Source organism: Dicentrarchus labrax, unplaced genomic scaffold (assembly GCF_905237075.1).
Source record: "Dicentrarchus labrax unplaced genomic scaffold, dlabrax2021, whole genome shotgun sequence".
Classification (NCBI taxonomy): domain Eukaryota; kingdom Metazoa; phylum Chordata; class Actinopteri; family Moronidae; genus Dicentrarchus; species Dicentrarchus labrax.
In genome coordinates, this window is record NW_026136714.1 from 19,850,817 (window position 1) to 19,874,463 (window position 23,647).

Genomic DNA, 23,647 nt, shown 5'->3' on the forward strand with positions numbered 1-23,647 from the left:
ACGAGGGAGACACGGCCATCTTGAAACGTGCGAACTGTAGACGTCACTACTGAAAATGACCCCCACCACATCCTCCACGCGCTGCTGCTGTGTGTGGTTTGTTTGAATAGGAGGAACCCTCTCCTCCTCCTCCTCCTCCTCCTCCTCTGTGAATAAGCGTGGCACAGACATCCTGCTGTCCACATCTGACACATTTTCTTTACCGAGTGTGACACCTCCGGTCTGTCTGTCTGTCTGTCTGTCTGTCTGCCTGTCTGTCGGTCGGAGCCGAACGGGACGCTGTTGTTTGAGAGCAGTTGACGTCAACCCTGCTTTTCTTGCCCCCAACAGCATCACCGGGTAAGCTAACTGTCCGGGGCTATTAAGAATCTGGCTAACACACCTGACCGTGTACTAGCTAGCTATTTCAAACCGGCTCATAATAAATGAAACGTCTGTACACATTGAGGGTTTCTCCTAGCAGGGTTAGCTTACTACTGTCAGACCGTGTTTGAATGAAGGAGTTGCTGGGTAAGCTAATCTAATGTAGCTAGATCAAGTTAGACTAAATGCTGTGACTCGTTGACTTTAATCTTCTCCATTATTCGGCGGTTTTGTTTGTTTTTTGGGAAAATCACGGAGATGGAGGGAAAGAGTGTGTGTGTGTGTGTGTGTGTGTGTGTGTGTGTGTGTGTGTGTGTGTAAACGTGGGTCTATACAGCAAACCTGACAATGAGCACTCTTCCAGTCACAGCATCGTATGGCCAGATGGATGCTGTTCCTCTTTTTCCTCCTTAAAATCATAACGATTCTGCAATAGTCAGCATACTGATAAATACAGTTCCCCATTAAATCCATCGGATTGTTACACACTCTGCCTGTTTTCTGTACAATGGCGAGAAACATTAGAGAAGACTAGCAGTCAGGGATCGTATGGTCATAAAAAACCTGGAATAGTCCTGGAATTAAGCAGTAGTTATTTACATGTCTGGAAGAGGGGTGAAAAGACAATAATAGTTAAATGCATCTTTAATGCAAGGAATACTTGTTACTTCTAATTCTGAATGAAGTTTGACCCCACATATTACTCTTATTTCTCATGCATGTAAAAGGTTTGTGAACCCTCAGTAATACTGTGATACAAATAAACCTAGATAGATATTTTGCTTTCAAACTGTTGCTACTGCAACCAAAAGTAAACATATTTTAAGTTTATTTTAAGTTTTAGGGGGATAAATCTGTATGCATTAATCTTTAAGAGGTTTTTAAATGTAGTAAGCACTGTTGGCATGTTTCATATCATTATATTTCTAGAGCTTATCATATGTTTGCTTGTAATATTCTGCTGAGTAACTAGAACTGAAGCTGTTAGATAAATGTAGATAGTCAAATAAAATGTGCAACATTTCTTCTTGTAATGTACTTAAGTAAGTAATTAAGTATAAAGTCTCTCAAAGAAGAAAAAAAAAGAACAACCAAGACGATCTGACAGGCAGATCACATCTGGTACCTCCACTGGCAGGACTTAAGTGCTTGTGCTCTGTGGCTTTCTGCCTCTCAATCTCCGACCTCTAAGCTAACCTCTGGGTAAAAGTGAGGGGTTGAGACAGACCAAGTCATGTCTAAACTCTTTAATTTGATGGTGAATGGCCCTTTGCTGTACACTCAGGATGAGTGGAGCGCGTTCGGTGAACGAGCATCTTGCCCACAGCCATCAGTCGCTCATCTAATGACAGTCTCTGTTGATGATATCAGCCTGAGGAGTGAAACAATAATTATGGGCCTTGGGTAAAGGTTGATGAGTCGCTGCACAGCTTAACCTGCCCTTCGCTCTCCAACAAGTATATAAAGTGACCCAGGATGAGACAGTTGAGTGTGCAGACCTGAGGGGACAAACCGGAGACTGCTTTGAATTAAAAAGGAACTAGCGAGGGGAAGTAGCTGTCTGTGTGTCTCCATTCATAAAAGGTACTGTATGCATTATTCTTTAGAATTAGCAGGAGTCTGTCTTTTTTAAGCTGACATAAGAAAACATGAGAAACACTAAGGATAATTGTTTCTGCTGGTTCTGAGGCAGCAGACACATGTGGCTGGGTTCTTTGAGGACTTGCCTTGTTTTATCACAGGCCTATATGTTAATGGTGTAGGTGACAGTGGGGCAGGGCTGTAGTAGTAGTTGTTTTAGACTGGAATCACCAGACCCCACCAGATTTTTGTTGCTGCAGGATAGAAAATAAACGAGGGTGGCTTCTCTTCTAAACATTTTTACAAAGGTAAAAGAGTAGAGACCCAATAGACAAAGTCAGAAAAGTGTGCAACGATTGCTGATGGTGACTGAGAGCATGTTTATTGGGGAACCTTTTAGCCATGATTCTTAACCCTCAGTTGGAAGAAGAAAAAAAAAGAGATACCTTAAAGAAAAAAGTGTGACAGTATGTCCCAATCATTGTAAGAGGGATGTAAGCTTGCATTTCTTAGCGGAGACTTTGGTGTGACAGATGCAATGCATTTGAAGGTGTTGTTGAGCTTACGTAGCACCTTAATTATTCACTACTCTATTTGACAGTTGTGTGGGTTTGAGTAGTTTGTTTGGTTGCATAATTCCTGGCAAAACTGTAAGCAGTCTCTGATGTACCGTTCTCTGTTCAGATATCGCTCCTTGCCGTGTGCCGCTCACGACCTGGTTGGTGGAGAAGTGTTTGAATTGCCAGTGTCTCCTGTTCGACTGGTGACCAATCAGATTTTATTTCTTCTAAGTCAGCTGGTGAAACTGATGATGACAACGGAAAGTTCTCACTGAGCTTGTTTACACATGGCTGTAGGAGCCGTGTGTGTGTGTGTGTGTGTGTGTGTGTGTGTGTGTGTCATTGATAACGCAATGGTTTGTTTGATTGCCCTTTATGAAGCCTAATCACTACATGTACTCATTTACTGACTCCCAGTGCTCAGATTGCCTGGTGACAATAGTGAAGCAAGTGTAAGTAATTAGTGTGTAATTAGTGTCTGTGCTTATTTGTGTGTGGTTTCTAATCTGATACGAAACATCATAGGAGGGAAGTAAAATACGAAAGGAAAACTGTTGATTTTCTAAGAACAGTAAGATTTGAAAGGGTGAGCAGAGTAGAATCAGCTGCGTGCCTGCGGGATTAGAGTCCAGCCGACTGTGACTAAACCTTTTCCCATCCTTCTGCTCTTCCCTTGTTTCTCCACTACTGCCGGCCCTCTTGTAAAACTCATATTTAACGTCATGGCAGAGGGCTGCTCCGTCTCGTTGAAGGACTAAAGTTTCTGCTGCAGACTGCCTGTCTCTTCCCACCACCCTTTATCTCCAGAAATAGGCCTTGGACGGCAAGTGCACACGCACCACAAGAACAGACGTGGTGATTCTGAGTGTATGGTGACATCGGCCCGACCTGACATGCTGACATTTAAAAGCAGCATTGTTTTGATTGGACTGTAGCCACAGTGGGACCAAGGCAAAGACCTGGGAGCGAAGAAAGCTGCTGCTCCGTCAGTGTTTATTGTAGCTCAGCTGTGTGGACCTGTGTGCTCTCCAAAGCAAAAAGAAGGACTTATTTAGGAGCAAGAGTGCATGTGTATATTTATTGTCCGTACCAAGTCCTGGGTAATTATCACATCGACGAAGCAAGGTGACAGCTGTTCTTTCTCACTGGTTATCTTGTTATATATGTGAGTGTATATACTGTAGCACAGTGTGCAACAGGCATGCTATGTTAAGTGTGAACGTTGAGCACCATGGCCACCATACTACCGTCTCTCTACTGTGTCTTGGTCCACAAAGCTCGGTTAATGGAGAAACATGTAAATGGTCCATATACTCCGACCTATTTTACATTGATATAATGCTGGCAAACAAATGGAATGATAGCTGGGATGGTGTATTGTTCCGGCTTGTTCCCACTGGTGTTGTAAGTGTTTTGTTTTCTAAACTAAAGACCACATTTTCCCATAAACCCTGTTATTTCCCAATGCAAACTGATTGCACTACTAATTCGCCTTTGTCTGGGTTATTAACAGCTATTATTTAAATGTCATAAGAATGATCTAGTGCTTATTTGTTGACACTTAAATGCCACATGGATTCTGCCTTTAACCCGTGTGTGTGTGTGTGTGTGTGTGTGTGTGTGTCTGTGTGTCTGTGTGTGTGTGTGTGGCCATATGTTAGATTGCAACATAGTTGTACCCAAATGTAAACACATTAAGAAGGCACAGGTTTATCCAGGGCATGACTGTCTTTGTGTTTCATGTGCTGCTGACTTTAGTAACTCGTAAACATTTCCTTCTCTCTTAATGAAAAATGAATGTGGAAGAGAATATCACTTTACCTCCTTCCTGTGTGTTAGAGGGAGAGAAGCTGGCCTTATTGTCGTACATTTACCCACTTGAAACTCCTGACCTGCTCTGAGATGATAGAGATGAACATTTTCTTTTTGTTTTACCTTACTTTAACCTGAAAGAGTTGCTCAAATATTCAGATTATTGCCAGGGTTATCAGCTTCCTCATATAACTTTAGCTATCCCTTTAATATCTCTGGTTCTGTAAAGCCTCTGAACATTCGTCATGTTAAATTTTGGGGATTTTTGCATTGCTGCGATGAATTTATTATGATTTGTCAGGTATTTAAATCTGCAGATTAGCCCAGTGGTTTTCAGACTAGGGTCTGGGATCAACAGGGGTCTGTGAATAGTTTGCAGAGAGTCCCGAGCAGACGGGGGACTAGAGTTTTTTTTAAAGTTTAAGTTGTAAACCACAAGGGAAAAAGACTGGTTGGGAGGGTTTTTTATTGTAATTTATAGTGATCCAAGATTTATCATTGACTGGCTATGGAGACTTTATAATTTTGAAACCTAAAAATAAAAACAATTACCAAGAGGGAATCCTATGCATCTGTTGTGGGGTTGAACCCCTTGATTAGCCACTCTGTGTCAATCAGCTAATTGTTTCAGCACTATTATCCACTCCGGCCTCCGCCCTGTGTTTCACTAACTATAGCAGCCAGCAGTAAGGAGGCCAAGGTTCAGAGCTCCTGCAGCTTTTAAAAGGATTGTGTAAGAGAGAAGTGCTGGGGAGAGAAATGAAATGAGTTAAAGAGGAATAAAGATTTTGTTCATATTTTCTGTACTTTGTTTCCCCCCACGCCTCATTAGAGCAAGTGGAAGAGGAGGATTTGGGAGAGAAGGTACAATTCATTGGGGAGAGGGTGACTTATTGATGAGGAGAGTTCTTCTCTTTGCTTCCTCAGCTCAGAGACTTAGAGAGAGAGAGAAAGAGAGAGAAGTTGGTGACTGAAAGCAAATTAGAAGTAGGAGAAAGCAGACAGACTGACCTTTTTACAAGTTGTATTTTATCTGGGGAAAGTGAGCATGATTGCACTTATTCATATCGTCTCACACTTCCACACAGCTGCCCAGCAGGGACACGGATAAATATTGTTGGCCACTGGAGCTGTTGGTGGTGCAGTGTCTTGCTCAAGGGCATCTCAGCAGTTAATATATAAAGAGGTGGGAGTTTGTCTTTTTTTATTATGCCTGTGGCATTTTCTGGTTTCTCTCAGTGACAGAAACTGGATCGTATTAGCTGGCAGTGTGCTGTGCTTCTCGAGAGCAGCTGAATTGGATGTTTGCAGAGCTACAGTATTTCCCTGTGCTCTTCCAGTGCTAACTTAATGGCCTCCTCTTCATATAGCTAAATAAGAATGCAAAAGGAATGCTCATTGCATTTTTCAGAAAAGGAATTATGTGGGTTTGGCTCGGTGCTTGATTGTGTGGTCTCAGTGTTTGATTGGACTATAAAGAAGGAAAGTCAATGAGTAGAGCGAGTACAGAAAATTTAAGCTGCCATTTCAGGTTTCATTTCTTCTTCACTGGCACTTTTCTTCTTTTCTTCTCTCTGCTTTTTTTTATCTTCCTCACCGGTGAATCGTTACCTTCATTTTATCTCTCTCTCCTCCACAGTCTGCTGCGCTCCTGAGGAGCCTGCTGCTCTCTTCAGGCATTTCCCCCCCTCTGTTCGCTATTTTCCCACAACTCCATCCCTGCTCCCGGGTAAGCTGTGGGCCTCGCTCAGCCTCAGGGCAGACAGACTGACTCAAGAGCTTTTTTACACACCAGCGACCATTAGAGGCTCTGTAGGAAAAGGTGAGTGCTTCTTTACAAAAAATGAATGGGTGTGTTTATACAGCCCAGGGTGTACTGAAATGAATCGGTGCTCTGTGAGCTGGCGGCTGGGAACATTAGAAAGTTTCTGTCAGGCAGGGAAAAAATAGATGCAGGTACATAAGATTACATACATACTATTTCCCCACCCACATTGGTTGATTTTAAATATCTCTTTCTTAATTCTGGTGTGTCAAACTGGGTATATTTACTTACTGACTTACTAAATCCCAATTCCACCATTAGCTGTAAGCAGTAGTATACACTTATATCAGTATTCATACCAATATGCATGTCTGTGTTGTGTAAAGATGGTGTTAATGTATTCATTTGTCGGTTTATTACACTGGTGTCACTGTCGCTGATAGTGTGTGTGTGCGCTATAATTGTCTGTAATTGGCAGCTGTGTTTATGCCACTGGTTTCCTGTTCCCTCTGTGTGCTTTGTGTTAACAGTTGACTTGTGTGCTTTGTGTTTGATTTGCCGTTAAAATTGGCCTCCTATCTTTTGAAAAACTGGATTTCCACATACCTAAAAGCTGCTCCATGCAAATTCAGTCCTTACAAGGGTTACGTACCAATCCCGTTAACTGACCCTCAGTTATTGTGTCTAGAACAGAGTATTTACAACTGTTGAGAAGGAAAGATTGGCATTTGGCACCAAATGATTAATACGTTTCTCTGGGTTGTTACTGATTATTTAATATTAATTTAAGTCATAATTGTATATATGTTTATAATACGTTATACTGCAATATCATTAAAAAGCTATATGTGTTGGAATGGGTTTGAATTTTTTTTTTTATGTTTACATTCAACAATAATTTTTTTGACAAGAATTATAAAAACTATATTTGTCATGTTGCTGAGCAGAGATCATGTCACTGTTAATTTCCAACACAAAGAAAAACATGTTATTATTTAATTAAAACAGTGTTAAAACCCTCAATGTCTGCATGTGGGAATTTCACCTTTATCTTCTTTTAGGAGTCCACAGTTAGTTTGTGTTTGTTTATTTAAAACATTTATTTGCCCTTGATCTTGTCTTGTTTCCCTTCCATTTCCTACATTTAGAGCTAATTTGTGACAACAATCTGCCATTTAGAGCCAACAATAAGTAGTTCCGAGAGCAATTTGTTTTGAAAGTATTTCTCTTATTCTCGTCTCCACCCGCAGATTAAAATCCTCCAGCCAGTGAAGAAGCCATGCTTATCTGGTCCCCTCATGGCCATGCCACTATGACCATCACCCTCCTCCGGTCCCAGCTGATGTTCGTTCTGGCCCTGACTGCGCTTCTCTGCCCCTTGGGCCGAGTGACTGGTCAGGGGGAGAGTGAGACACAGTCCCCTGCCCAGGTGCTCCAGGACCTGCTGGCCCGCCATGGAGACAACAGCACCATCACGGTGCCCCAGCTGCGCGCTCTGCTGGTGCTCCTCAGCCGGAGGAGCACTGAAGGTGACAGTGACGGCAGCATTGTGGCAGAGACGCCTATAACTGCTCCGCCCAAATCCAACAGCTCCAAAGTGAGAACAAAAACATTCTCCTCTCTTATCTTTTCGCTTTGAGTTGATACGGTTCTTCGGTGTTGTTGGTAGAACAGGTGCAGATTGAATCTCTGCAGAATAGTGTATATTTGACAGTAAAGTTGATTCTGTTCTGTTCTATTAAAGTCTTTTTTAATTTTTTTACTGTGCTACATGTTGTCTTCACAATCAACCATCTCTACCAGTAACAGAATTATGTAGGTGTGGTCTTGTGGCCTCCATGTGGTATCTCCTAAGCCATCATGTGTGTTCACATTTTTTGAGGAGGTGCACACACAGGTCTGGCAGAGCCTCAGAAGTGTAAATCCGGCTTTATTCCTGTCTGGAAGAAGCAGGAGCAACCGGTGCCACATAGCTGAAATATTTAGCATATTTCCCATGCTTAGTGTCGTGGATGATTGACTCACTTGCTGATCTGCTTTTGAATATATTCTCCGAGAGTAACAGTGGCGAAGTTATAAATACACAGGTTCAGGTCATACACAAGTTCAGAAGTTGGATGTTGGACACGCCGCATTGTGGGTTGTTTGTTAGAACCACGTACCTCTGTTCAGTAACGTGTTTGGTCACGTGTCACCTGCCTGTCGTTAAATACCTTTCACTGTTCGACACTGAACGCGTTGCATTCAAAACTTGGCTGCCACAAAGGAAAGAATGATTGGTTGTTTGTGCTGAATAGAATATTGAATGTTTTTCCTGCTGTTGTGATGGATTCAAAGTGATTCATACACTTTAATTATGTGGTGAGTCACTATCAAAAAGCCTCACTTCTGTTCGATTCAGCTTCACTTTTTGTCCTTGCAGATTAAATTCCAACTGGCTTCTGTGTCCTAATATGATATGAAATTATATATTTATCTAGGTACACTTGTGAAATTTGATGCCTGAGATAGATGGATTTCATAAGCTGACAGCTACTGTATTTCTCCTATTTGCCTTTTCAGGCATCTCCTCCATCTGTATTTGTCCAGTCTTCATTGTAATTCAACTTTTTAACACCAGATGATTACCAGTTTTGTTAAAATCTTAAGCAGTCTTACCTACTACTTATGATATGTTATTTCTAATTGTAGGGTTATTAAAATAAGAAATTTCAAATTTTATTAGTATGAAGTATATAGAATTGATGGAAATGGCTTAGATCTTAATCATTGGATTCACACATACCTAAGGGCCAAGGTAATGTGTTCACATGCTGTTTGATTGGTTTGTCCACATTACATTACAGAACATTGGCACAAATGAAACTCCAAACTTCATTTTGTCAGGATCTTGCTCATGTCTGTATTTTTAAAGCTAAATCACTATAAAATGTGACCCTGCCCTTTACATGCTTAGTTAAAATTGATAGCACCCGGACCTGGCATCCTGTCTAATTCATTTGTTTCAGGTAGAATGGTAACCTCTTTTGGCCAACTAACTGACAGGTATCATCTCTTTTCCAGTGCTTGCCTACGGACACGCTGGCTATTTACAGCATCAACGAGCAGTCACGGCTAGATGGACAGCGCTTACAGGAGCTGTGCCCCACCATGCTGCAGCAATTGGATGCTGGCACCTGCAGGGCGCAAAATAAGGAGGAGCTGAGCAGTGACGCCTCCCCCCGGCCCACAGACGCTGAAGGTGAGCACTGAGTTGTTACTCAATGATTTAATGTTTGCTATTTGTCAAGGTAAATTTCCTGTAATCAACATCAGGTTACATTCTATGGTAATTTTAAAGGATTAAGTCTGGTGATATTCAAATTGGTCTACTAATAAGAATAACTAAAACTAATAAGAATAAAGCACTGTATACTAAAGAAGTGAAGAATTTGTTCCTCTATATGTCAGTTTTCTGTTCCTACAAACTTAATAGTGCTTATTTCAAAAAAGTTATAAAAGGCTGAACAGAGAATTAGTTGACAATAGCAAAAATATAGAATATTGCCAGCCTTATCCTTTAACTGTATCTAGATATTGTATGTATTGTATTGTATGAATAGTGAGAGGTTTGTACTACTTTTTAAAAACCATGATGGCTTTTTGTTTTCTGTTGGTCAAACTTGTGCTGGCTGTTGGCTGTTTAAGTTCATAGTTTTACAGCTTTTTCTTCTGTCCATTGTACATTTTTAACTACTTTGCTCCTTCCAGAGTGAGTACATCATCATCATATCTGTCAATGACTGACTCTGTTACAAGTTTTTCCCTGTAACATATCATTTTTTACAACCTGATTTTCAGTTACAATCATTACCAATGAAAACCTCATACAAAGAGACCTCAAACACATTTCTTCATCAGATTTGAGCTCCAAGTGTGTTTTGTTGCCTAGAGATAGTGATATCACGATGTCCCCAAAGGAGATAGAAGCCAAAATAAGCATGCACAGTTAGCCAAGGCTCAAATTGCATTTCTCAGTTTGGCTTAAAAACCCACACGTCCTTTAGGCTCCACAAATCTGCCACAGTCAGCATATCTGTTATGTAGCAGAGATCTCATCCAGGTAAAGTTAGACGGAGAAGCATCCTACAAACTGCCTTTCTTTTATTGGCTGCTGACCCACTGTAACTCCATACAGACTGCAGACTGTACACACCCACTAGGATGTCCTTGAGAGTCCTGGAAGCCATATTGGCATCTGCATCCAATCTGAAGTTCTCGGAAACTGGAGCACAACATTGGCTGTTGATTAAAAAGCTTTTGAGTTGTTGTTGAATGGAGGCTAAATGGGCTTTAGAGTATGTAGCTGGTATAAAAAGCTTGCTAATGACAGACTTGGAGAGCTTGGTCAACGTGTGATGTTGTGCCCTAAAGGCTGCAGCAGACCTTATGTTTAAAAGCAGCAACGCTTCAGGAATGTTTATAGTACTGCATTAGTGTGCACTAAAATAAAAATAACAGCTTTCATGATGAATGTGATGACTGTTTGCATCAATGGCTTTATATTCTTTTTTAAATAAGCATTACATTGTGCTGTAGCTTTGCTGAGCCAGCTCACAAATTTCATTTCTTACATTTAACCCAGTTTAACTCCTCCTCAGCAGGTAGAGGAGAAATGCTTTAGTAGCCTAGTTCTCTGGCTCTGTCGCTCATTTTCCACTGACAAATTTGTTTTCCCTTATCATCCACTCATATGCCCCAGCTCACCTCACACTTGTCCTTGTAGGCAGCTTATTTTGGCTTGAGTGCTGTTTTTCTTTGCCTAGGCTGTGGAGATCAGCCAGCTGCGGGGAAGCAGATGCCATGGAAATTCATCTCTTGTATATACTGATAATTTCTCATTATCTAAATGTGATACTTTTTCAGCTTTTATCAGAGATCAAATAACTTGCATTACATTAACATACCCCTCCCCCAACAGTGCCTTTTTTTTCTTTTTTACCAGTTTTAAAATAGTTATAGCTGATTTAGTTGTATCTTCTCTTAAGTCTACTACTTGTGCCCTTGATGCCCTACCAAAACTACTACTAATACTACTGCTACCACTATAACTAATAATAATCCATTTATTTATATACCACTTTTAAAAAATAAAGTAATTTACAAGGCAGTGAATTCAAGATAAATGAAGCAAAAATAAAAAAGAATCTACATCGTAAGGAGAAGTCTGCCTCTGCCTTCACCACAAGCTCCCATGATCTACTTTCTGTTCACTTTCTCAGTGGGGAAAAGTTATCTGGCACCACAGATCAGAATGTTTAACTTTTCTTACCCGTAAACTTCTGATGTGCACTAACCTTATTTCTTTTCTACAGGTGTCAGTTAAGGCAGTGGTTCCCAACCTTTTTGACTCGAGATTTTTAAAACCAATGTCTTCATGAAAACAAGTTGCATATGTCTGAGTTGTGAGCATTTTAACCAAAAAGTGTTTTCCCTTTTCTCAATGCTTTCATTGGAATTGTAGTTGGGCTAGAAGAAGTGAAACTATCTAGTATTTCACAATAGAAAAGTAATATCATTAATTTATGTAGCAGAACAGTAATTTTTTTATAGTTTGCATTTATTTGATAACAACAGGATTCTATTGAAATAAAAAGGCTGATTCATGATGCATTGCTCGTGCTGCATTACCACACATTATGTATGACAGATGGTTTTAATCTCACACCTTCCTCTTCCGTCCAACCTTCTTTTCACTCAAACCACCAGTGTGGGGCTTTTCTTTCCTGAGTGTGACAGTGATCAATGCCTTCTCACTCACCGGAGTCTTCATCGTGCCTCTCATGAAGACGCGCTATATGAAGTATGCGCTCACCTTTTTCATCGCTCTTGCCATTGGCACACTGTTCTCCACTGCCATCCTGCAGCTCCTGCCAGAGGTTTGCCATTCACCCATACATCTTTCTGTCTTTTCACATCCCAAAACTTTTTTTGCTTTTTAAAAAACACAAACGCCAAAGGCTCTTTAGTTTCACTGTAGTGTCACATGGCTGTGTATGAAATTAGTGCACCTTTGCCCAAGCGCTCTTTTGTCTGTCCTGTGGTCATATCTGTTTCATCTGCTTCCTGCCTTTGTTTTCTTACTATGGTTTTCTCGGGCTCTAACAAGTACTGTGTAAGACTCTTTTAGTTTTGCTTTGCCTTCACTGTGGGGTGTTTTATATTTGTGTGCACTGTCTGTTTGTGTGCCTGTACTTTCCCTGGCATTGAGATGTAGGCCAGCTATGGGGTTTTTCTCAGAGAGATGGTTGAGCTCTCTTTTCTATCACTGCAGCATGTAGAACAGCTAAACAGACTCTTATAACAGTGTTTTGTTTAGTTTTTTGGCTTTGGGATTCATACATTTTAGTTTGTGTGAGACAGTCCTGGAGAAATGGAGCACAGAACCCTTAAAGCGTCCTTCAAATTGAAATGTGACCCCTCATTAGCAGTGCTCCTTCTGCTACTGTTGGGCTATTTAAAGTTTGTTTGCCCCCTTTTGTGTCTGCAGTGATAGCTAGTGTGTACCCTGAGGCTAGGACAGTGGTCCAGATGCACCTGAGTGGACTAGGACAAAGTGTGTGTGCGTGCGTGCGTGCATGTGTGTGACTGTGCACAAGGTTTCAGTAAACTGTAATTTTGCTTTAATCACTTCCCTTCTCTATCAAAAGAAATGCATGGGGTTTAAGGGACTGCTTCAAGGAACACACTGTTGGCTTCACATGCAAATGAAAGGTGGTGTCACTTCTGTTGATCTGTTTTCAATGAACAAATGAGCCTGTTGTCTTTGGAAAGACTTGCAGGTATCTCTGAAATCTCCTTATTTCTTCAGGTTTATTTCATTCAATTCTGCCTTTCTTTTCAGGGAGTTAACTGGTTGGTGTTCTCAATTTTTTTTTGTTCCTTACCCTGGTGATTAATCTGATAAAATCCGTTCTCAACTAACTACCTCTCTTTTTTTCTCACCTACCCCCTTCTTTCGTCTACCTCCTCTCCGTTGATCAGTGTGGGGTTATGGGATCCTGTGTGTGACACTGATCTCTCTGTGTTCGCTGGTCGGGGCCAGCGTGGTCCCCTTCATGAAGAAAACCTTTTACAAGCGACTGCTGCTCTACTTCATAGCCCTGGCCATTGGCACCCTCTACTCCAACGCCCTGTTTCAGCTCATCCCAGAGGTAGTGTCGATGCTGCTGTGACTCACTTAGCTGCAGCTCCTTCACAGAGCCTCAGTGCAGATTTGAAAGCGCATTGAATACCAACAGCAAAACTTAACATTATAACCTTCATGAAAGAAGGACTTATTGCAGGGCTTTTGTATCAGACTGCATTAGTTTTAGCTCACTGCACCTAATAAACTTTAGAAGAAAACTGTAACAAAAATCAATTGAGAAACTGTTAATAGATAAAATAACTAGATGAGAATCAGTTAACTAAATACCTGACGAATCAAAGTAGGATCAGAACGATTGGTGGATTTAAAAACTACATATTTGGGAACTGGGATAGTTTCCCTTTTAGAAACACTCCAGCAGCATAACAGTCAGTAGACAAATCATCATATCACCCAATCCTACCACTCATAGGATTTCTTCAACTAAACAATTGGTTAATCCCCTCAGTGAATCAATTAATGCCGTAATGCAAAAGCTGGCATATTTTAAGTGTATTGGTCGCATACTGTATGAGGCTGCCGACTACTACTACTTTTTGTGTCTGAAATCTTTGTATACCCTAACTGTTAGAAACCCGATTAAAAATAAATAATGGCCATGTAGCCCAAATGAAATGAAATGTACCTCTTTAATCAATTCAGGTTTCTCATTTACATGAAGTTTAACAAGTGGGGGTAACTGAAGGAAGCTTAGGTACATATCAACACACTGAAGTTAGAGTGCCATAACCCACAAATAAGAGCAATTGTCGTTTGAAATGCTATCTAGACGGTTTACACACCCATCTCGGCCACGCTGTTGTGTAATTTATTGCATCAATTCACCTGGGATGAATAGTAAAAAAAAAAACACATTTGTACACCTCAAAGCTTAAGTGGTTTGATTTATGGGAAGTTTGTGTCTGCTGAAGGGGAGAAGATTACATACATAATTCAACCTGTCTCTCGGGTTAGAGGCTGCTTTGACATATCTTTGCAACATCTTAAAAGGATGTCAGCTCTAGTTGATGTTATTGTTAACGATGGACAAAAGTTAAACCAGCCAAAGACATTCAGCAGGGTGAAGTTTTCCACAAAGATAAAAGCAGTTGACCCTGACAGCGAATATAAACATGGGGAAAATGTTTTTTTACTTTTTGCCAGAAATGAAACTTCACTCTTGTTTTGAGACAGCTGACTACACAGCCTAGATCCACACATCCGGTTCAAAACAAGCAATTCACCGACTACAAGTTTTGTAGTCGGTGAATTGCTTGCAAAAGACCTGGTTAAACATGTGGCAGTTCTTTCAGACAATACCTCATTTTAAAAATATGCACATTAAGCAACGTCAGGCAGTAATGTTGTAATAGCAGCCACTATAAATATTCATCAGAAGCTAACACCATCTTCTTTCCCCTGTGGTAGGCCTTTGGTTTTGACCCCATGGTGGATTTCTACGTGTCCAAGTCTGCAGTGGTGTTTGGAGGCTTTTACCTCTTCTTCTTTACTGAAAAGGTCCTCAGAGTGCTTCTCAAACAGAAAAACGGGGTGAGTACATAGCAAGAAAGATGTGAAATTCCCCTTATATTGTTTTATTGTTTTATTGTTAAAGCAGGAGGAAATGACACCAAAATGTTTGATACAGACTCTCTCTAGTGATTGGGGTTGGCGCAGTGGTATTAAGGTCCCGCCCATACACCCAGCCAACTCAGTCGCAAGCAGGACTCAGCTGTCAATCATGATGTGAAACTCTCTTTTTAAAATTTAAATAATAATCAAATAACTAATTAAAACCTAACTTATCAGAAAAAATAGCACTTAATATATGATAGATAGAACATAATATATGAGTGTGATTTAAAAACTACCTAAAATGCCAGAAACCATCTTTAGGAAAAATGTATTTGACATTAACTTTTAGGTTAGCCCATGACTGATATCTGATAACATGAAGCCAGCAGACTTTATGACTTATACTGCAGTCAGCCACTAGAAGGCAATAGAGATGTTTTGAGAGCTGTTATGTCATCCATCTTGATGGATCTATATGTCGATGCTTGGCACAGTTTAAACAAGTGTAGCACTGAATCAATATCGCTGTAGTAGTCTCAACAAAACTGTACTTTGTGAGCCTCACAGAGCTGTTATTTAAGGCAGCAGCTTGTATCCAAGGTAGGCACACAAAGACACAACCTAGTATGACGAGCAGAAAACCACAACTCCAAAGCAAAGGAGAAACTAAGATGGTCTCTTGAGTTCTCCAGTTATTTTTACGAAATCAAGAATAGTTTGGATGAAATCACTCAACTCACAAGTTTGACAGATCATAGAAGAGTCTGGCAATACAAGACTGTTTTAATTGGATCTTGAAAACATGAATGTACACAAGATTCCCACAGAAAATAAACAAAGGGGTGTTTATTGAAATGAACAGTTTGAAACTAAAAACTGATAATGCCATCACAACATGATTCAACTCAAAATGGATTAATGATAATACTGAATTATCACCCAACCGTAATTCTCTTATGTTTCCATAATCACTTATGATAATGATATACATTAAACTTGCTTAAGACATTTAATCAAAAAATCCTTGAACCTTAATAAATGACGCATTCCAAGTTGGACTTGTAGTGATCTTTTCTTTTATTCATTTGTCCTCTAATATTTCTTCAAGTTAACAAACTGAACCATGTTGTTACAATGTTGTCAGGCAGCTGAATGTTTTATTACATTATTTGTTCTGTGGTCCATCATAACGTACAATTAAATTGTTCCTGCTTATGTGTGCATCAGTGGCAGGTATAACCAGTTGTATGAGAGGGTTGGGCCAGAGTCAGTGCTGACGTTCACTGTACTCCCCCCACTAGTTGCCACAGTGGAGATATCTGGCTTTGAAGAATCATTCATCATTTGGGTTTTGTACACTTGACCCATGGCCTGTGTAATCACTAATGGATTAATATTACAAAGTTTATATGTAAAGAATACTGACACTGAAAACACACGAGTGTGCAAATATAATATGCTGTGGTTAATTTATCAGGTAAATATATTACATTAACAGGTTCCAGCTTCTCAAGTATCGTTGTTATTTGAATATTTGTTATTTGAATAGTTTGTGCTCCTGATGGACTGTGAATTGTTCAGGTGTGAATTGTTTTTGGCTCTTGGCCACTTGGCAACTTTGACTTCTTGCCTGATTGCCAAAGCACAGTAGGAGTGTATATGGCTGTTGATATCATTCTCAGAAAGCATCAGGACATGCAGGTGGGTCATTGCGGGCCAGTTCCTCCACCTTGTGGTTACTGAGCTTTGAGCCATATGGTCCATCCAACCTAATTAACAACTATTTATATTTATTATTTATATATCTAATTAACACATCACCCTGCTGATCCAATTACAAATACTTTTTGACCTAAATTGGCACCTAGATTTTCCTTTCACTGCAAAAAAAAAAGGAGGAAAAACCCAGGAATGTAATTTTGTTCAGTGGAATGGTCACTGCTCTGACCCTTACCTGTGATAAGACAGTGACCATAAAGGCCTTGAAAACTTTAATGAAATGGCACACAGAATCTCCTGGGTTTTTATTTGTATTTGAAGAGCTCAACCACAGAGTGAACGCTGCCTGAGAGGCTCTGTAAAATCCCAGAGAAAAGAAATTGTGACCAGAAATGTCATGTCACCTGCGCTCTGTGGTTTTGATTGAACCATTTTATGAAATAGTGCTGCTACAACGACAATGTTAATGCAGAAGTATCGTTTTGATAATTCAAGCCTTTCTGGATAATACAGCCGTTGATCGGATTAACATTAAATCATATCAATATAGCTTTTTAAGCTGTCAACAAAAATGAAAACAACTATGAGTTACTGACACATTCCCAAGAGGAAACTGTTGCATAGGACGCTAAACTGGGACAAAAGCAGCACAGAACATTGTGAGGAAGGTTCAAGGAAACGCTATGTTCAGATTAATAATTGCCACTATTTTCTTCTTTCATTAATTTACCGAAGTTCAAGGTTCTTTCATTTGACAGGAAGGAAATTTCCCCCAGCAATGTATGTGTCAAAATCTGTTATTTATTGATCGTGATATCTGTTTTCTCTCTGTCTCTCAGAGCCACGGTCACAGTCATTACCCTGGTGCAGATCGTTACTCGACACCCGACGGGGATGTGGAGGAGGGGGAGAAGGAGAAGCTGCAGCAGAATGGAGAAGCCAGCAGTCTGGCTCTGGGCAAGGTGGACACAGGGGAGGGTGAGCTCATGCTCAGTCCTGCACAGACACCACAGGTAAGGTTGGGGGCAGAGAATGGAGGAGAAGACTTTGATTCATTCAGTTGTGGAAGAATTGTACTGCATGTCTGCATTTTTATGTTACTAAAGTAGTAGATTTTCATTACTGAGAATGAGTTCATAAATTCAGTATCGCAAAGGAACAAATGGAGGGTTATTACATAAATTAATACTGGAGAAGATTAACTTAAAAAGTGGGTCATCCATAGAAGTGGACCCAAAAAGTGTAGCTGTACTTGCATAATTATTAAAGAAAACATCTGCCTATTCAAAGGTGAACAAGGTTGGGAACAAGGTTTGAGACGCCTCAAAGGGTTGCAAGATGATTAATTGGACAGGGTTAGGGTTAGGGGGGCAAAAAAATGTTGTTTTATACTTCTTCAGGCCTCTAACAGTTATTCAGTTGCACAAACTTCTCTCATTTTATAGACTTATTCAATCTGTGACCAGGGATCGGCAGAAGTGTTAGGAACAACTTTAATAGGCAATTCATCCAAAAGTGATATAAAATACATTAAAATTCTGTGTGTAGCCTAATTATCATCTGAATTTGAACGCTTCCTTGTTCATGATGTGCTATTTGCATATTTCTGCTCTGTCCACACATATTAACCTGTAATCTTGTGTCGCTCTGTTTATCCCAGGATTCTCAGAGTCCAGACAGCGGGGGGCGGTCCGGTGGCGGTGGCTGCTATTGGCTGAAAGGGACGTCCTACTCTGACATCGGCACACTTGCCTGGATGATCACTTTGAGCGATGGTCTGCACAACTTTATCGACGGCTTGGCCATTGGCGCCTCGTTCACCGCCTCCGTCTTCCAGGGTATCAGCACCTCCGTGGCCATCCTGTGTGAGGAGTTCCCCCACGAGCTTGGTGAGTCGGGACGGGATTTGAGCCAGCAGATGTTTCTGATGCCACGTTGCTGCCTTGAACCTCTACCAGGCTGCAAGTCTCAAGCATGGTGTCCACGGGGTCTTAAAAAGTCTATAATCCAATAATAATGAATTTCAGCAGGTCTTAAAAATGTACTGGATTAATGAAGACATTACTTAAATAAAGGGGCATTTTTCAGTCTAGCTTTTAAATGTTTGTTCGTTTTTTTGGGACAAATTTGGATTGATCCTACTGTGACAAAATGAAACCGACATGGAACCAATACTGACTGTGACCTTAATGTCCTGTGTACTTATTCTGCCAGTATGGGTGTGAAATCGGTCTTAAATTGGTCATAAAAAAGGTCTTACAAAGACTTACGTTGAACCTTTCGAAACCTGCAGAAACCCTGTGAAGTAAATCTTCTTATTCGTTCAAGTGATTTTCATTGTGTGTTTAGTATAAGAAATTGGTCTTCTTCTCTTCTTGAAACATCTTTCCCAGGCAGAAATCTGCAGTTTAACATAGATTTGCGCAGACAGCTCTTTAATACATTGTCTTCTCTCTATGTCGCTCTCCCTCTCTTTCTGTTACCAGGAGACTTTGTGATCCTGCTGAATGCTGGAATGAGCATACAGCAAGCTCTGTTCTTTAACTTCCTCTCAGCTTGTTGCTGTTACCTGGGCATGGGCTTTGGCATCCTGGCTGGCAACAGCTTCTCCCCCAACTGGATCTTTGCCCTGGCAGGGGGAATGTTCCTCTACATTGCTCTGGCAGACATGGTCAGTGTTTGTTGTGTTTTAAGGGTGGATGTTCTCTTGATCGGAGAGAAAAAGATCTATTTATATAAGATTATTAAGATTATTATAATAAACAGTGTTCTGTTTTATGCTTCTCAGTTTCCAGAGATGAATGAGGTGAGTCGTGAGGAAGAGGATGCGGGCGGCAGCAGCTTCCTCCTCACCTTTGCCATCCAGAACGCTGGCCTGCTGACCGGCTTCGCCATCATGCTCCTCCTCACCACCTACTCTGGACAGATACAGCTGGGCTAGCACTGGACTCCTCTGGACCAACACCAGCTCTGACCAGTACGAAATGAAACTGAGATGTCAGCTGGTGTAAAATGAACCCAAGAGGAGTTTTTTTTCCTTTTTATCTTCCTCCCATTGTTGACCCTGGAGTTTGGGGAGTTTGGCTGCTGTGCGGCAGGTACGCACACTTCTCTGTCAAAAATATCTAAGTAGCCGTTCGTGCGCAGTTCCCAGATGCAGTAGATCCCAAGCGGAGGGGATAGCAGCCTTTTTTTTTTTTCATTTTTGGTCAACCTTTTCCTGACAGCTGCTCCCTCTAACAGTCTCGAAATATCAGCTGAAGCAGCGTTCAGCCCGCAAAGGCAAGTTAAAGAAGTCCAGCTCCCTTGCTGTACGCAAACTGACGTGCAATACTCACCCAGTCACTCAAACCTTTCTCCAGACTACTGATCAGCCATTTTGGCTCCTGCTCTTATTTTTCTCCCCTTATTCTTCCCTCAGTGGATGTCATTGAGCCTCAACTGCTGAGATTGAGTAGATACAGAGTATTTATATCACTAATCCTCTATGCCCCAAACACTTCCTCAGGAGGTGGGAAAAGCACAATCAGGTAACAGCAACTGTATATTTTACATCCTTGAGTCTTTATCCTCCCAGACTTTAACAGTCCCCCTCCCCTCCCCTTTTTTCATTCCATACCAAAAACAAATCGGACCTTAACTGGAATTTGAAGTGTCAATATCCAACTGACTTCCAGCTGGACTTTGTCGTTTGTGTGTTGATGTTATATTTTTTATACATGATAAACAGGAAAAATGATCAGACTTTTGAAGACCAAATATGGCCCGACCATTGAGAACGGTGAAGGGCTACACGGTGGCGTTTGGAAGGGCACACTTTTATTCTCCTCAGTATGGACTCTTCGTCTACATTCTCGGTATGCAGTTAGAAATTCCTAATGAAGCCTGAGTCAGATATGTAGTGACAAAGTCCAGATTTTGATATAAGTGGCTTTATCCAGATCAGACGCAACAACACTCAGCGTCCATAGCAGCATCTCTCCACATAGTTTACCATCTGTGCCCCTTATTAATATAGCATTGAATAGTTTTTTTATTCCTTGTATTCTTGAACTCAAAGTGCAAATCTGTGGTCTTCACACATCCCATAGACTATTTTTCCCAGAATGATCTATTCTTTTACTGTACAGTTTTAACAGAATACTGTAAGCTGAATCATATAAACATGCACACTTCGTCTACTGGTCTGTGACCATATCCATATTAATAACATGTAATAATGATAGACAATTAAGTAAGTTATATACTGTATCTAGATTGAGTGTAATGACAAACACTCTCTGAATTACAGTATATGGTCAAAAGTATGTACACACACTGCTCACAATGCTTTTATGCCCATTGCTTTTCATGGTGGGGTTTGTTCCTCTTAAATATTACTATTTATTCACAGAGCTAAGCATATAGCATATAGCACCTTTGGAAGACCCAGAGGATCAATCAATAACATTTACAGCTGAAGGTATTTCCTAAATCCTTAAAGACTCTTCAAACCATCTGGATGAAAAAAAATACTGTCAGCTGCAAGATAAAAAAAGATTTCTAACCAGTTTCCAAGTTGCAACATAAAGCCAGGTTTTGGCTAAACCCCTTAGTTCCAAAGAACATTCTTTAAAGAGCAATTAGTGGATTAATCTTTAAAACAATGAAGCATCTGGTCAACATTTATTAAGCAAAATGGCAAAAAGTCCCTGCTTCCAGCCCTTCAAATGAAAATAATAGATGATAATATGATATGCATCAGACGATTAATTGACGAGTCAAGAAATAATCAATAATGAAAATAATTGTTACTTGCAGCCCTAGAAATCTTGCTTGTATCCTACAATATACAACACTATGTTGGACAATAGTGAACTTCCAACTTTAAGGCAACATTTTACAGTGTTTCCTGTTGCAACTTGCCCCTGTGCACAAAGCCAGCTCCATAAAGAAATGGTCTGTCCAGTTAGGTGTAGAAGAACTTGTGGCCACATCAGTGTTGGACCTCACTTATGTTCTTGTGGCATCTGGACACATCTGGTGGAAAGCCTGAAACCAGAATAGTGGAGGTTGTTATAGAAGCATATTATAGTCCGTGGTTTTGAAATAAGCCTTGGTGCGATGTTTGGGTGTCCACATACTTTTGGCCATGTAGTGTAATTAACAGTGAGAGGAACTGGTGAAAAACGGTTTATGATATGTAATGGTGATTTTTTTTTGGTGTGTTCAGGGGGCTATTTGTTTGTCATGTTGTAATGTGACAGGTTTTACTTCAACAAACTTAATAGCATTGTTAAGAATAACAACCATAGCGCCATCATCCTTTCTGCTACTGTGTACACTACAAGTTTGGTTGGGTCTCTGTTGATCCATATTTACTGATGTCTTACAGTGGTGTTAATTCCAGCAGTACACAGATTTCTCTCCATACAAAAATTCAAAATTCAACACAGGATAAGAGATCCATTACCAAAAGCTACACACTTTTCTGTACATCTTATATGAGCATTGAATAGAGCTGTACTATTATTTAGTAGAGATAGAAACTGGAAGCCGTGATTGGCCGTCACATTATGTTAGCCTACTATAAAAATACTTTTTTCTGTTATTCCTGAATGGAGAAGGCAAGCCATTAAAACGGGTACCATAAGGTACAGTATTACTGCTGCTTGATATGTATGATGATTATTTATTGTTGTTTGAGCCATAAAATATTTATTTGATGTTTTATACTCAAGATAAAGTATTCAGTTTAGCTTTACACCACAAGCCATGAAAGTAGACTAAAGTTCAGTCTTTTTGTTTGTTGTTGTATATCTTTGTTTTAGTATTTTACGTTGAACAAATAGGACAGCTACCAGAATACACAAAAAAAAACCTTATTGCATTTAACTGTATGCCAGACCATACACACACAGAATTTCTCATCAATTATGGTAATATAACATGGTGTTATGGTCAGACACAGACTAATGACTTCTGGAGCACACAGACAATATTATGACAGCTTTATTGGTGCAAAACACTCTTTTTCAATGTCATACAACCAAACAACAAACCAACCAATGATCAATTTGAATGATTTATCAAAGTGCGTTCAGATGTGTAATGCATAATTTTGAAAAATATTGTACCTAATGTAATTTATGGGAAATCCTCATCAGCCTTCTCTCTGTGTCATGGGAATCTTCTTTTTTTTTTTTATATAAACATCCTTTTCCAAGAAAATCATGTGTCAAGAGTCCTCATTAAGTGATTTTGACGTGGTTTATTCAACCAATTTAATGCAGATTTGATTCTATGTGTTTGTGAATGAACTGCTCTCCTCTGTTAAAAAAATGCTTCAATATTCAGGTATAATATTCTATATTCCTTTTGTGAGGCACTAACGTTTGCAGATTAGTTAGCCAAGATAGGAAAGGAAAGGATGTGCCTATTACTGGAGGTTTCAAGGACAACTTCTTACTCCTGGGAGAAAGTACTGTGACTTTTGTTTTGGCTCAGGATGGTTTCTCTGCACAGCAGGTGGATTCAGATCCAAAAGTCCAAAAATAATCAGATAGAAGATTCATTCTACTTTAACACTTTGCACATGTTCAATATCTCCTATATTGAAGTGTATTCTGTAGTCCCTTTATTGACCACAGACTAGCCATTTATTGCAGTTTCATTTTGATGGCACTCATCATACATTTCTTAATGTAGACCACTGACCATACCTGCTACAGTTACGTGACATATATTGCTGGATTCAGCACAGTCAGACCTTTCTAGCAAACCATGGTTGGTGTGTTTGGGACAATGCCAGCTGAAGCTAACTTATAAAAAAGAAAGTAAATTAATACATTCATCATAGGTGAATGTAGGTGCCTTCCTAATAGCCTGTTATTGTTCCTTCCTGTAACCACGCTTCCCACAGTCATTAAAGCTCTGGTACAGTTGTAGAAATTGAGAATTTGTGTTCTCAGACTAGAAATATCTCTGAAAACTACCACAATTCACTGTTCATTAATGAGTCAGCTTTTACAAGTTTGTAAAATATGAGGAATATATTGAAAAATCTTACTAAATTACCTTTAAAGTCAAAGGCTCTATATGCGAATGAACGAGCCTGCAGTTTGG

At 40.1% G+C, this 23,647-nt stretch overlaps 1 protein-coding gene across 5 annotated transcripts; it reads left to right on the forward strand.

Annotated features, from left to right (window-relative positions):
- The first annotated feature begins 69 nt into the window (after positions 1 to 69).
- Positions 70 to 22,753, forward strand: slc39a14 (solute carrier family 39 member 14). 5 transcript variants are annotated; one of them, XR_007887484.1, is made up of 11 exons: positions 72 to 339; positions 5,956 to 6,138; positions 7,332 to 7,678; positions 9,145 to 9,322; positions 13,105 to 13,274; positions 14,678 to 14,800; positions 17,383 to 17,556; positions 18,204 to 18,432; positions 19,030 to 19,214; positions 19,332 to 20,901; positions 21,595 to 22,753. XR_007887484.1 is itself a non-coding variant. In XM_051422697.1 (10 exons), exons 3-10 carry the CDS (start codon positions 7,361 to 7,363, stop codon positions 19,482 to 19,484), a joined length of 1,530 nt encoding a protein of 509 aa, XP_051278657.1. In that variant the 5' UTR covers positions 70 to 339; positions 5,956 to 6,138; positions 7,332 to 7,360; the 3' UTR covers positions 19,485 to 22,753. The 5 variants fall into 5 exon arrangements, 4 of the variants coding, with proteins under 4 accessions (XP_051278657.1, XP_051278656.1, XP_051278658.1 ...); XM_051422697.1 differs by lacking the exon at positions 13,105 to 13,274 and adding an exon at positions 11,830 to 11,999 and having other exon boundaries at positions 70 to 339; positions 19,332 to 22,753; XM_051422696.1 differs by having other exon boundaries at positions 19,332 to 22,753.
- The last annotated feature ends 894 nt before the right edge of the window (positions 22,754 to 23,647 follow it).

Excerpts from the sequence above, each read along its gene's own strand:
- slc39a14 (XM_051422697.1), top strand. The coding sequence starts at position 7,361 with ATGCTTATCTGGTCCCCTCATGGCCATGCCACTATGACCATCACCCTC. Across the intron at positions 7,679-9,144 it reads CCAAATCCAACAGCTCCAAA|TGCTTGCCTACGGACACGCT; the intron begins GTGAGAACAAAA and ends TCTCTTTTCCAG. Across the intron at positions 9,323-11,829 it reads CCGGCCCACAGACGCTGAAG|TGTGGGGCTTTTCTTTCCTG; the intron begins GTGAGCACTGAG and ends TCAAACCACCAG.